This window comes from Epinephelus fuscoguttatus, linkage group LG20, assembly GCF_011397635.1.
Source record: "Epinephelus fuscoguttatus linkage group LG20, E.fuscoguttatus.final_Chr_v1".
Taxonomy (NCBI): domain Eukaryota; kingdom Metazoa; phylum Chordata; class Actinopteri; order Perciformes; family Serranidae; genus Epinephelus; species Epinephelus fuscoguttatus.
This window is the reverse complement of record NC_064771.1, coordinates 26,294,784-26,310,275: the sequence shown is the minus strand read 5'-3', so window position 1 is coordinate 26,310,275 and position 15,492 is coordinate 26,294,784. Positions and strand designations below refer to the sequence as shown.

At 41.5% G+C, this 15,492-nt stretch overlaps 2 protein-coding genes across 2 annotated transcripts in view; one reads left to right on the top strand and one right to left on the bottom strand.

Moving 5' to 3' along the window:
* Positions 1-15,492, bottom strand: part of dock1 (dedicator of cytokinesis 1) — a 292,979-nt gene that overhangs the window by 142,004 nt on the left and 135,483 nt on the right. The gene's annotated exons all lie outside the window — the stretch shown is intronic.
* The window catches only part of LOC125881114 (inhibitory synaptic factor 2A), a 38,589-nt gene that overhangs the window by 17,518 nt on the left and 5,579 nt on the right, over positions 1-15,492 (top strand). The window contains exon 3 of the mRNA XM_049564130.1: positions 6,004-6,075. Coding sequence (XP_049420087.1) covers positions 6,004-6,075 — 72 coding nt within the window. The remainder of the gene's footprint in view (positions 1-6,003; positions 6,076-15,492) is intronic.

The window sequence follows — 15,492 nt, the reverse complement described above, 5'->3', positions numbered from 1 at the left end:
GAGGAGAGACTTCATTTGTAAATAAAAATTAGTGACTACTGTTAAATTGTGCCATCTGGTCACTTACATAAAGAAACAATCAAAGTCTTCCCATACCTTAATTACAAAGCCTACAGTTAAAGTCAGTGAACAGTATAAGCCTCTTGTAATCCATCTGAGCTCAGCTGAACCTTTACTTTTCTATACGAGCACAGTCGTCTTCCGTCTGTACATATTTCCATTCTTTTTTAAGCGAGCCAAGCAAAAATTTCTAATGCTGCTTTAGTCACACTACATTAGCTTCATGCTCCCCTTACATAAATGTCACTGACACAACAAATAGGAGTGCCCACCGGCTATAGGTGAACTGTGAGCGCAATTATGTGTGATATATAACTGCTTATGTTATATGACATTCATTTTTCAAGGAAGGAAACACAGTGGCATGGGCATTTATCACGACGTATGTGTTCATGACACGCCGCTCAGACACAAATTGAAATTCAATAGCTAATGTGCTGAGACTAATAAAAAACACTGTTCTCCCCTACACAAAACACACACACACAGAAAAGAAAAAAGAAATGGAAAAGGTCTTTGGTAGTCTTGATAAAAAGGGGTGGAACCTTCCATTAATATCCACTCTACATTTAAACTAAAGACTGGCGATAATAATGATCCTTAAATTTTCCCTTTTATTTCTCCACTGTTCCCCTGACCTGTGTGACCTCAGGAGGAAGACAACAAGGATGTGGGATGGAAAAACTTCAGTCGAAGGTTTTTAGGTTAAAGAAGTAAGGTCAGTAAGAAGTGCAAATCAAAGCTGTAGCAAAGTCAGATGGAAACAATACCACAGTTGATAAATTAATTTAAAAGTAAGCCAGAATTCTAAAATTAACTTACTGTATTTAAACTGCTGAATAAGAATTTTAGGCTTGACTCTGTCAATCAATTTTATTTTTCATATGTGCTGTAATCATATAAGGAACAATGCTAGCTTAGTGGCCTGCTGTATCTGTTACATTCTTCCTGACGTCAGGCCATAAGTTATCCGGGTATTTGGGATCCTTAATGATTCTCCTAGCCTTAAGACCCATTTCCATCAAACACTTTCAGTGTGGTACCTTTGGAACCAAAAGTAACCCTTCAGACATGGTACCTAGACCTGAGCGTTTCCACCGCAGGGCTACCCCCCCTAAAGGTAGGTGGACGGATCCATTGGTACCATCTACAACTTTTCACAGAAGAACGGAAAAAAAGCGTAGCGAACTGAAGTGTACCGTACTGCTCAGTGGAAACAGAGTTTTTAGGTCTTTGGATACAAAGTCAGTATTTTCTCTATGCCTTTCTTTAAATTCATCATCCAATAGAAACAGACACCTTGCACACTGAGTTTGATGCGTTTTACTGTTCCATTTGTTGTGAAAATCTGCAATACCAGACAAAATGCAAGAACACATTTCCTCCCCTGCTGATCTCCACTGGAGTTTCCTCCTCGTCTGTCACCACTCTCTGCCTGTGTCTGACATTTGGCACCATGGCTACCTGAAGGGACTGTCCACCCTCTCACTGTCGCTGCCTCTCTCTCTCTCTCTCTCTCTCTGTGTGCAGTCTTCATCGTCTATGACATCCTCCTCCTCATCAACATCGGTATAAACATCTTTCAGGCAGGGTAGAGCAGCATCTATAGTAAGTTCAGCTGAACAAACGTGCTGTTTTTATACCATGCGGTGATGTTCCCTGTCAGAGCACTGTTGATAGTGCAGGAGTAGAAATTCAACAGTATTTGAAGGAAAGTCCTAAAGTGTCTGAGGTGAAACAGTCTCTGTCTTGTTTTTCTCACCACTGAGTCGGTATGCAGCTCCCAGGTCAGGCCCTCAGTGATGTGGGCACTAAGGTACTTGAAGCTGTCTATCCACTCCACTAAGGGCCCACTAATAATAATGGGGGAGTAGGTTTAATGCACAAAGGCTTGTACTTTTTACTTTTGTTAAATGGTCTACATATTTTCTAATGCAGATACTTTCCTAGTCCATCATGGCTATTCACTAGTTATACTTCTGTGCATTGGTAACACTTTTTTATTCCGTTCCTGCACTTTGTGTTGGGCTTGGGTCAGATACGTGACTATCAGTTACTTATTTCAAAACTGAAATGATACACATTGCCATTTTTTTTATTACAGCCATTTGCTTTTGTTTGACATTTGGTATTATCAAAAGCTAAAAAAAATAGGCTTGACTAGGCTTCTGAAAATGTCTGGCACATCTACATTTCCTGGAATTAATACCCAGCCCAATCGAAATTGTAATTGAATAGCCCTGCCTTACATTGTTATTTTGTACAAGGCCATTTAGCTGGGATAGTTTTATGTTAATACAAGAGTTGGATATTCAAGTCACCTATTGTCATCAATGCAGAAAATGAACGGGCACCCTAACACCCAAAACAACTTCTTCAACTTTGCTACTCAGAAAAATACAAACAGTTAAAGAGGAAAACAGGTAAAAACATGTGAGAGGAACAACAAAGGGCTATAACTCTTTTACCAACTTGCTGGGAAAAAAGCAAAGACGTGGAGCATACTGACTCACCTTATGTCCCCACACCCCATGCATGCAAGCACACACACACACACACACACACACACACACACACACACACACACACATCCCTCTGATACAGCCCTGCCCAGGGCATACAACACAGTGTGAAGGTTGGGATGCAGTTCTAGAGTTTATCATTGGCTGCATCCAACAGCACAAAGCTCGGGAATAAATTTGCTGCATCATCAGCCAGTGTTGGCAGGCCAGACCCAATTAATCACTCTCATGGGGACTTGTTGCGAGCCTGTCTATTAACACTGTGTATGTGTGCATGTTTTTATGCCTTTGGACTCCCACCCACTCAGTGACCTTTGGGAGAGCTCACCTAGTAGCACAAGGGGGGTAGGGTGGATAAATATACTGTTAATGGCACTTTTGGCTCCACTCTCCCCAGGGAGGCCTGCCGAAATGAGCTCTGCTCTCTTATTTTCTCTTATCAACTCAGCGTGAGAGAGGGGGCGGGGAGGAAGGAGAGATGGAGGGAGAAAGAGATCTAGACAGCATGAGCGCAGGAGATAGAGAGTAAAGGTGAGTTGTTTAAAGGACGCGACCCAGTTGCCCGTGTACCCCATCAGCTCCTTATTGATCGGCTCACCTGGGTGGACGGCCTCCAACATCCCCACTGCACTGCACTGCACTGCACTGTGAGCCCCTCTCCAGTGGCCAGCCTTTTAATGACAATTAATCCAAGCTGCAAATTTCCCCATATCACTGCACTCATCCTCTCTTCATACTCTCCCCATTACCTCATCCTTAAAAAACAATATTGATATCAACACCACTCATATACCTGCCGGAGAGTGTAGCACAGACAGGAGTGGATAAGGAGAAGAAATTTATGGTAGCTGCTTAATTTTTATTGGTGTCTCACCTTACGGGCAGCGTGACAAGAGTCCCTGAAAGAGAACTGAAAAATGTCTCCCCTAGTTCAAAGATTAGAGACAAGAACTAAATGTGAAAGTTAGCACGTTAACGTCAATGAGGAGAAGAATCCAGTGGCTTTTACAGCCATGCTCACTTTTCTCAATTTCTCTTATATTTTCTCTTTAATTTCAGTGCACCAAACGTTCTTAACCATCCAAATCTACTCTTACCCAGGTGTGCTGAAAGATGAGTCCCACTTAATTATAAGTTACCTATTAGCATCGTTAATACCCCTTAAACACGATACAAGGCACAAGTTGTGCCGTGTAAAAATACTCTGCCACCTGCCCAAGTGTTGGAGAGATGCCACCAAAAAAAGAAGAAAAAAAAATCTTGCAGCAGTGAAATCAGCACACTGTTCAATAAACTTAAAGTAAACCTGATTTTCCAGAGCATCAGTACTGCGTTATGGGAAAATCAAACACCAAGCAATGGCAAACGTTTGTGATGCTGTAAATGCCGTGTCAGCATGCACAGTAACTGAAATTACAATATTTGGCATCAATGGACCAAATATAGTAGTATTTTAAACATACAATTGAATTTGATATTCATCTTCTTTTTTTTTATATTCGTCAAATTTAAAACTTGTGTCTCCTCATGTTGGACAACAATTTGTGGACTGTGACGATAAGATGTTTTACTCCCATCTTTGTATGTGTGCTCTGCACCACTCGTAAAATTTTTTCTTTTCTTAGAAAAGAGGAAGAGCAAGAAAACATTGGTAAATCACAGAAATCAATCAATCACTTCCTGCATGAGGACCATTGTGTGTTACAGGGTTGGTTGACCAAATTACAAAAAAATAACACAAAACATTTTCTCACTTACCTCTCATTGTTTCTAGCTACTATGATCTGCCTCTATCTCAACACAACAGAGGTAAACAGAATTTCGTTTGTGGTGATACAAGCATTGAAAACCTAAATTCAACACCAATATCTCCCCTCAGAAACAGTGTCCCCATTATCATCCACAATCCATCGACCTCATAGTGAACAGTTTTTCCATTGCCGCGCTGAGATCCAGAGTAACAAGGACATCATGGCTGGAGAGATACGTTGCTGTAGTTTTTCATTGCTGTGAGCACCTCAAATGAAATTCCTTTGACACCCATTATAATGGAGCGAAGGCATAAATCTCTATAATAGATATTTCAGGACATGGGCAAATAAAACCAAAACCAATTGACCTTTTCACACAGTATGTGCTTTTCGCTGTGATGAAGTCAGTTGCTTAGATTTCATACCTGTCTACCAATGTGACTGCTAAAAAAAACCTGCTTTGGTAGACGATATCTGGGCAAATAAGATAAGATAAGATACACCTTTATTGATCCCACAATTGAGAAATTCAACAGCTTCAAAAAGGCCAGTTGTACTTAGAAAACTTGCTTGTGTTGATGCAGCAGTGCAACTAAAAACATCAGCAGAGGTTCTCCTTCTTGTCCATGTATTTGGTGAACTCAGCCCACAGTGCTTCCACTGCAATGTCATTAATTATAAGGGGAAGCTATTACTGTCAATCAATATGCACATTCCCACATGCTAACCCAATAAGAAAGCCATTGAGCCTATGAAGCATGTAACCAAGTAGTTCCATTCAGGGCCATAACCTGGTCTTTAGCTGCCCCATGGGGAATAGGAATCTATGATGGGAACTGGGTTCAATGGCAATATTTTATCTCAACTGATAATAGAACGATATATAAGGACACACAGGATATAATATAATAGAATATTGATGAGTTTGAATGCGAATTCCTTGAATCAATATCACAATGAGATTAAGACGGGCTGACTGTATACAGCCAAATGGCTGCTGTCCTAAGCAAAACTGTCAAATTTTATCTGCTTAGGGATCCCATCTCATTTCCATTCCTGTATTTTTCAGATGATAACTGGTTATAAAAAATGTTCATACTGAAGACAACTCTAACTGTGTGTTTTACAACACCACCCAGTACAGAATGGATTAATCAATGGTGGAATTTCTCTAGTGGGAGTAAAAAGCCTTGATATGAAGAAACGCAGATAGAGATGTCATAGTGGGCTCTGGGAAAATGGGTTCGGTATTTTTCTCACATTCTATATCCATAAAATCATCAAATGATAAATCGATAATGAAAATAATCATTAGTTGCAGACCAGCTTGTTAGTATTATTCCACAAAGACATTTATAACGTTACTGTAAACTAATAAAACCATTCCTTGATTAAAACTACCTTCCACTGCAGCCCAGAAGCTCATCCTGTGTGCTACTTTGCCTTATCTGACCTCAGATCAGTCAACCACTGCTAATGGCTGACACTGTGCTCTTTCTGCCCTGGCAGCCGGACACAGGCCACTCAGGAGGGCAGTGTGACTCCTCATCACCCTCATTTACTTGGGCCCCGCTAACGAGGGATGACAAACAAGATGAGAAAGGAAGGTGGGAGGGAGCAGCTTAACAAGTCCTGTAATTACTCATTCACGGCTCTTATCTTCCCCGCAGACTCTCCTATCGAACCGGACAGGACACGGCCAACTGCGACACATGCCGGAACAGCGCATGCATTATTTACAGGTTAGTGGCCATTCCTCTTCAAAGACACCACGATCCAAATGTGCCCTGTCCTTTCTCCTTGAGGTAAAGTGAACAGGTGGAAAAGGGATGGTGGTAGAGGAAGGGGACGCAAGACTAATGTGGATGCTGTTAATGAGCACATGGGGACGTGTGACATTTGCACACCGCTCTCATTCTCTCTCAATCTATACATCTTTGTCTGATTCTTCCATTGTCCGTTCACACCCTTTCATTCATGGAAGGGGTTGTAGCAGGTGTATGGTTGGCTGGATTTAGAGACAAAAGGTTGAAAAGCAGAGAGGATGCATATGATAGAAAGAGTGAGCACAGGGCTGCGAAAGGTGAAATTAATTACCAGTCAAGCATCATGAAATATCATCTCTGTGTGCTGTTGCCAAGCCAACTCAGCCTCTGCATACTTTCAAATTCAGTTATATTGATTTGACAACCAGTAAAGACGTGAGGCCAAAGTCATTAGTCTGCCACGGTACATAGTTTTCTTTATGAAGGTATGTATGTGTAAGCATATGCGATGCTGGCTCATCTGAGCTCAACTCAAGAGTGCTGATGGAGTCACCTGTGACTCAGCCTGTTAAGTTGCCAGCAGTTCTTTCTTTCAGAAGATAAGGCACGTCACCTTCAACAACCAGCCTTCAACAAAGTCAGCTAGCCAAGTCAGTGAACTGTCTGCAGACAGTCTGTTTGCTTGATGTGGCTTTCTCTGACAACAGCCTCCTGTCCCTACCAAACGCATCTCATTTACGTCCCTGCAGCTGTTGACACCTATGTTGGTCTCTGTCCTCACGGTGTGTCGTGTTGGACTGTGGGTTGCTACTGCTGCTTGCTGTACATGCGTGTGTCACACACACACACAGCTTACTCACTGACTGATTAATCTGTGCTGGTTGTTAGAATTATTGTGATGTATTTACTAGAAATCCAGTCCATCTGAAGCTCAGGTTGTTTCATGTTTTCACTGTTTCATCACTACTATAAATGCGAATGTAGCATCTATCTCACCATCACTATCTTCATCCATATTTCAAAACGCTACATATTGTATTCTGCTGCAAAAAAGGGCTGAAAAGCTGAAAATCAGAATTCAAGTACAGAGAGTCTTGTCTAGTGGCAGGCTTTCATAACACTGCAAACGGGCACATTACAACTTAAATGTTTCATCTCGTCTCACTAAGAATCTTGGGTCTGAACTAGGCTTTATAGTGACACTGATACCAATAGAGTACCTCTTTTGATACCTTTTTTCAGCTTCATTCCATACCCATTGCGTGAATGGAAGCAGTCAGTTGGGTAAAATGCCACCAGACACCACAGACGTATGGTATAGCCATACTTTCGAGTGTTTTGATGGCATCTCGGCACGCTGAATGGCCAACTCCACCAAATGCACTAGACTCAACTTCATCATGTCACAAACTGTATGGGTTGTAGCTGCTGCAGTAGTGTGCCAATCACACTAAGCTTGCGGTGATTGGCTGAGACAGAAATTATAAAAATCGTCTTTCTTTTCTAGATTTCAGTACAAAAAGACTTGGCACTAGGGATGCTATGGTGAGGACATTTTCCCACCAGTTAATTAACTTCTGATGAAATCCAATTCCATCATTAACTTTATTTGGTCCCCTACTGGCATTGGCTTTAGATCTGAAATATTTCCAAATGGGTGCTTTTGCAACTGACAACTTCCCTTACTCTCATTGTGTGATAAATGTGATCCCTGCTACTCTATGTTGCAACTCTGCTATTGCAGACACTTTTAGTTAATAGTAATGTCCGATGTATTGATGGAAATAAAAAGCAAAATGACAGTGAGGGCAGTGGGCAAGCTGTATAAACAGTGTAGGCCTTACAGGTTATTTTGGTTGATATCTTAACAGTCTTGAATACTGATGTCCAGCCCTAGTATTCATTGTTATATTTTGACAGTATAAACACAAAACAAATCACAAATTTATCATAAACAAGATTGGGGATCTATAGCAACTCCAACAGCTCTAAGCATAGCAGTGCTTTTAGCAAATGCTAACTTCAGCATAATAACATGACAGTGACAATGCCAACATGCTGATATTTAGCAGGTATAATCTCCATCTTGATAACCATCTTTAAGTTTAACTGTCTGGAATGTCATTAGTTTAGCAGGTATTACCAAAGTATTAAAAAAAATAAAAATTTGACTTGATTATGTTTCTAAATGAAAAGTCAAGGGATGACTAAAGTCATTAGAATTGAGCCTGTGGGTCCTTGAATATTGTAGCAAATTTCACAGCAAACTATCAAATAGCTGGTAATAATTTTCATTCTGTGGTAGAAATGTGAACAGAGATGTACTGATACCACTTTTTCCTTCCCGATACCGATTCTGATCCCTGAACCTTAGGTATTTGCCAATACCGAGTACTGATCCGATACCAGCGCGTAAAACAAAAATGGATGGGATATGAATTGTTGTATGTCTCAACTCCTAAAACTCTATAGTAGAATGAATGCCATAAACCTTTTTTTAATTATTATTATCCAGTGTTGACACAGATCAAGACACAGGTTAAAGTGCAGCCACACAATTTGGTAAAAAAAGACATTTTAAAGGCTACAGCAGAATGCTTTTTAAACTCCGCTCCATTACCGTTTCGTTTGCCTGTAGTACGTGTATGCATAATGACGTGAGGTATTACGTGGTATCAGATTGGTCATAGGCTGTACTCGCCGATACCCGATACCGTATTTTAAGCAGTATCGGAGGCATTTCCAATACTGGTATCTGTATCAGTATAACTCTAAATGTGAACCTCACAGTCGTGTTCAAAAAAAATCAGGGGATCACCAAAGTTATAAGAATGCATCCTTTAGGCATAATGAATGCCTGTACAAAATTTCATGACAAACCAACCAATAGTTGTTAAGATATTTCAGTCTGGACTGAAGTGGTGAACTTCCCTGGAGTCATGTGTGGAATCCATAGAATAATCATATAACAAAAACAACCACTTACAGCCCTGTTGTGAAACTGAGTGTGGGATCAAGTTCACAGTCAGTGGCCCTGACCTCCCAACATAGCCTCGCAGGTCCTAACAGCTCTGTCAGGCGTGAGCCTTCCTCTGTGATACACAGCGAGACTGACAGCCTGCAGCCCCATGAGGGCCCTTTGCTCACAGTTAGAATTGCATGACACAACCTTAACGTGCATATGTGCATGAGTGTCCGGCTGTTTTTCTGTTTGGTGCTTAGAAAAAAGTGTAATTCCAACAGTCAAAAAACAACAGGAGGCGGGAAAATATGAGAAAGAAAAGAGATTTAAAGAGTAGGAGGGTGAGAGGCGATCAATAAAACTGTTTTTAGTGGACACTGCTGTTCCACTCAGTCGGCATTTTGCCTCTGAAGAACCATTTGAATCATTTTCTATCTACTGCTCTCAATAACTGATAAGCCTCTGGCCAAACTTCAGTCGGCTCCTGAAAATGAAGGAGCAGGGCGCAGCTCTGTTCCCTCTGATGTTTGAGCTGAGGAAGGTGCATCGTGTCTTAAAGCCGAGTGTGTTTAAATTGCGGCAGGACCCCCGCATGGCCGTGGGGGGGACAACAAGAACGGTTGCTTTTTACAACAATTCAATGACAGCAAGATAAAGTGAGGTGAGCTGAGTTATGGCACATGATGTGAAGGACACTGGAAGAGCACAACATGGGTATGTGTGCAGGGTTAAAGGATTGGATGACAGGACAGACTGCTGAGACGGGAGCTTGCCTGGTATTATAAATTAGTCTGCACCATGTTTAATGTGATTTGGCCCCTGGGGACAAGAAGGCCCCGCTCACTCTGGTCTACCTATCCTCCATCTCCGCTCTGCCTGCCTGAGTAAAGACCAACTGTGCTTGCCCTGCTGTGCCAGCCTCTGCAGACTTTAGAGACGCTCGCTAACCATCCCTCTGAATCTGTGAGCACAGACCGCAGTGTGATAACGCGTCTGAAATCAAAAAATATCAGTAATTACATTCTACGGCTCTTTTTGTCAAGATATCTTGGCAGCTCAGAGTGTACCTATACTCATCACTGGTGTGTTGGGGAAGGTGTTTCATTTATATATCACCATGACCTGAATTCCCACTGAGGGTTTAAAATATGCTAAATGCAGGGTGCTGCGATAAAAGCTATGATAAAATGTGCCCATTTGAATATGAGCCAATTATACATACGTATCAGTCAGAGGTCCAACTATAAGTCTTATCTTGATTTCTCTTACCTTCACTTTAAAATCCCCGGAGAGAAACTGTAAGAGTGTTATATAAAGGTGTCATGCACGAAGACAGGTCCGATTTATCTTGACGTGGTCATACTTGATTCTACAATGAGTGTGTTTACATGGACATGAGTAATGGGTTTATGATCAGGTTTTTGGAGTATCCTGTTCATGTGTTTGAACATGTGTGTGCGGTTGAGAGAAATGGTGGTCGGCGCCCTGGGCAGACAGCTGTTGTCAATCGGAGCAGAGAAGAAATTAGGAGTTAAATTGTCATTTTTCAGTAATCTCCTACTGCTGGTTTGTTTATGTAAACATCACAGGTGCTTGCACAAATAGATTGAAGTGATCAGTTACCAGGTTGCTGGTATCTTTCATGTATACTGGGAATATGAATAACCCACGGAAACACCATATCCCAAATATGATCACACCCTGGATAAGCCTCATAAACGGGTTAATTATGTCCATGTAAATGCACTAAATGACAACTGTCTTTGCACAGGTGCTATATTAACATCAAATCTCCACATTCAGCTCCCCAGATCTGCCACAATCAATTGAAACGCTTCATCAGTGCAGGAAGTACGGAAAAACAGAAACTCGATACAAAACAGAAGGCTCGTTTTTGACAAAGCTCGCCGGCGCCTGGCAAGGTTTCAACTTGATAAAGGGCAGAAATTTCGAAGTGAGATGTTTGAAATCTGTTAAATTGACCCAAGTTCTCCTTTAAGAGACTCGCTTGGCATGGTAAATTGTGTTGATTGGACACAGAATCAAATATAGCAGTTGTATTCACACAGGCAGGAGGATTAAATGGCAATCTAATTACTTAGATCTCCATGAAAACAACCTCTCTGGAGGTGGAGGAACACAGGATAGGAAGCAGAGCTGTGAAGGAACGCACACTGTATGTGGGAAGAATAGCGGTCTATGATATTTATTAGGATTTTTTGCTCTTTTTGGTAGCATGTTCTTGCCTTTGTGCCATGGTCAAAACCCTAATGCTCATGTTTATGATGTAGCTGGTCTCAAGACCGGACTGGACATATGGGTCCATAAATCATTTTAACGCAGCCCACTGAGGAGCCAGCCATGCACTCTTCAGTATAATCAATTTGCCCAAGAGTGTATGGCATCATCTCAGAGCCTGTCTTTAGCATAACAACAGCACCAAATCAATACAGTGCTGTGGCCTATGGGAACGGACTTTAAACACAATACACAAAGCGCTGTAGTCTCTTGTCCTTGTCCCGTCCCACTTTGCTCATTCTGAACCATCTTGAACTCAATCTGTCTTTCTTTTATCCTCCCTCAGTAACTTTCTCTCTGTCTCAATGTTTCTCCTGAACACGTTATCTCTTCCAAACGGCTAACAGTGTGTGTTCAAATGAACTCGGGGATCCGATTCTTAATACAATGCTCATGACATTGAAACAGAATAGGAGAGAATGGGATGAAAAGATTATTGCAATTCATTCCATCTTGCCAGGTGATGTAATATCTGCTACTGAGAAAGGTGGAGAAGAATGGGGGGAAAAAAATGAAAGAAAAGTCAGAGAGTAAGCATGAGAGACAAACACAGAGAGACTGGATGGGAGGAAAATGAGACAGACAGGATGGTGCGAAAAAGCCGGGGATTTGAAATGCATTCCACTTATTTCAAAACCACAGGCATTAAGTCAGGATGTGTCTTGACGCAGAAACCCTGTAATCTCATTTTCCTCACATTGCATTTATATGGGCTAATGTGCTGATCAAACAGGGAGATAGATTTAAGTGGTTGTGATTAAGGAAGGCGATCAGGGAGGTCCCCACCACTGGGTATCATTGCTCACAATGGACTATAGTTATTTCCCATCAGTCCAATTTTGTCATTAGCTTGCATGTCCTGCGATTAATCCGGCAACAGCTGATCATTAAACTCACTATCTGATGGTAAAACATTCTTTGAATAACACTGCGCAGTGCAAATAATAGAATAGAAAAGAAGACGACAAAGGAATGGGTATTTAAAAGGAGGGGAAAAAAAATCTCCAATCTATTGTGCAAGGCTATGAAAATCAATTAAGCGTTGCTAAAGGCTGAAGAGCTGATTACATTATAACATATGGAAATTACTGAGCGGCGAGGCTGTCCTGCCGCACGACTCTGCCGGGGGAAGATATCTCTTTATGTGCAAACATAATGATGTTTTCCAACATGGTGGCAAGCTGGTTACCATAGCTACAAAAGTGATCCTCGGCAGGACAGACAGTGTGAAGGGACAGTGAGGACAGTCAGGGGGAGCACATTCACACCCGGGGGAAGATAAGGCGACAGAAAGGAAGGCAAGGTGGGAATGTGGAACAGGGAGACAGAGAGAGGATGAAGGTGACGACGTGAGATAAAGACTCACGGATGTTTTAAGTGGGGGAAAGGGCAGGTGAGAGGTGTGTTACGTCGACGAGTGAGTTTTTTTTTTTCTTGTATATACTCTTATTGGAGAGCGGGGACATGACAGGAAAAGAGTGAGACAGAGACAAAGCAGGAGTCAGAACAAGTGGGGAAGAGAGGTTAAAGACTGACAAGGTCCAAAGTGCCGTCTTCAATTTGTTCCGATCCAACAACCCACTCAGGGGAGCAGCAGCTAGGGGACAGGAAAATGCCAACAAAATCCGCTTTCAGCAAAAAATCAGAATGTGGAGCGACGCAGCAGGGACGGTGACAGTTTCATAAGGAGATGCTGATAACTGGGCCGGGTAGAGACTAATACATTTTTCATTAAAAGGCCTTTGGAGTATGTTTCAAAGATGAGATGATTATCTTTTCACTCTGCCTTTTTTTTTTCCAAATGAAGTTATGCAGATTTTTTTTTTTTTCCTTTTCCATGACATTTAAGTTTTTTGGTTTGTTTTTTTTTTTGCCATGCTATTCCCAAGCCACAGGCCACTTTACCTCATCTTTGTATGAGGTCCTGGCAGATTGAAAGCTGTGCTTTTGATAAGAGTAGCAAATTTAATTAAAGTGCTGCACAAAAATAATGCCAGCTAAGATTAAATAAACAGCTAGCAGGACCACAGTTGTGCTCTGAGCATCAGAAATCTACAGGTTGTTTAAATATGTACACAGAGGATCCTTGAGAGCGGGTGTTTAAGGATTTAGTCTGACTACAATCCAGCTATAGAGCTTTAATAAGCCTGAAAAATACTGTGATAAAGCACTAATACAGGTAGCATGTGAACTAGGGCACTTAAATGATTGTAGCTGAATTATGATTCATAGTCTGACAGCACATACATGGTATCAAGTGGGATAAACAGTGTAGATGCTTAAACATGCGTCAGAGGAGGCATGTAAACATGTTAAATATAGACTAGAAACTGAGAAGCACAAACAGGGTTTCTACATATGAGCTCAGATCAGATTTTATCTTTTGAGAATCATGTCATGACATTTGTGTTTGACTGGGCCAGTGTAGCATGGGATCTGACAAGGAGCATGGCAGAGACGGAGGGACTGACATGCATCAAAGGTCAAAGGAGCACATATTCAAATTTGCAATGTTCACAATGTTTTTTGAACCATCAATTCAAGACTGCTCTCTCAGGTTAATCCCTGGTCACTGCCATTTACTCAAGATCTGGCTCTACAGGTGAGGTTCAAATTCATCACTGCTACAGACGTACCGGAGATTGGGTCTATATTGACCTTTCACTTAGGCCCACCCCCAGACACAGACTGGCCAATCATAACGTAGCATCAGGCCGGCTCAGACCAGGGTCCCACAACAACACAGCTGTGCTCCATTCGTTTCAGATTTCCTTCATTTTCAGGCTGGTTTTGTGGATTTGGAGCTAAATGTTGTGCCTGGGGCACGTCGTGTATTAATGATACTCGTTACCTGGAGAGGTTGGAAAAAGATATACGTTTCTTCTCTGTTCCAAAACCAAAATCAAACCCTGAAAAGTGTAGGGTTAGCTAGCTAGCTACTGAAGATATAGCCTACTGAATGTATACACATGCTGCTTTTGCTTTGTAATAATTATAACAGTGAAAAAAAGACCGACCCTGCTGTACAAGAACTTTGCTCATATTCAACCAGCTGTGTCTCATTACATGAAAGTTGTTTGACTCCCCCAGAGATCCCTGCCTGTCCCACAGTGGAGGTCTGGGTGCTGGCAGTGGTACAGAGGTGAAGCCAAACACCGTTCATCTGTGTGATCTCTGTGATGTCACACAGCTGGTTCAATATCAGCAAAGTTTCCCTTTATATTCATTGTATTGTGTGGCTTCTAACTGTCTTTGTCTCTTTAACCTGTTGTTGCTGCTGAGTCAGTTTGACATTCTGGATATATCCTTCAAACACAGACTGGAGACCCCTCTGTCTGCTTCTCTCTGGAATCACTCTTTCATTTTTCCAAAATTATGATAATATTTCCTCAGGGAGTGCAGTTATTTACAGTGTGGGCTCTATACTGTGACAGCTTGTTGGACCATCACAAAGGGGTGGGGCTTAGCGAAACGTCCACTGCAACAGTGATGTTTCTTTAAGCCTAAACAACTATTTGATATGTGAAACAAGAATTACTATCTCATTGTCATATGCCTCCACCAACCACTCAAGTTACAGTATACATCCATGTCTGTCCAGGCTTATATGTAGCCATGACAGTAGACAACGCTTGAGATATGGATGCTGCTGCAAATAAGCTACAAATTCTAAAGCCTGGATGCTTCACACATCTTCAAACCAGAAGCAGAGAAGATTTATATGAGCAGCACAGTTCCAAGATTAGTGTCACCATTTCAGTATCTTCCCTTCTGTTCCTGAGTTACTGCGTTGAATAATGGCCATAAAAGTGTTTTGCAGAAGACTGTGATGTCGCAGTGAAAATGACCTTTGACCTTTTGAATATAAAATTTTATCACTTTATCCAATTACATATTTGTGTGAAATTTTGTCATACTTAGGGTATGAATTCTTGAGTTGTGTCCAAAACTGGTTTTGTGAAGTCACAGTGACCTTGAACTTCGACCACCAAACTTAATTAGTTCATTCTTGAGTCCAAGTGGACGTTTGTGCCAAATTTTAATACATTCTCTTGATGTGTCCCCAACATATTGTGTTCACAAAAATGAGACCGAGACAGAGCTGTATACAGCCTTTTTTGAGTTATTCTTCC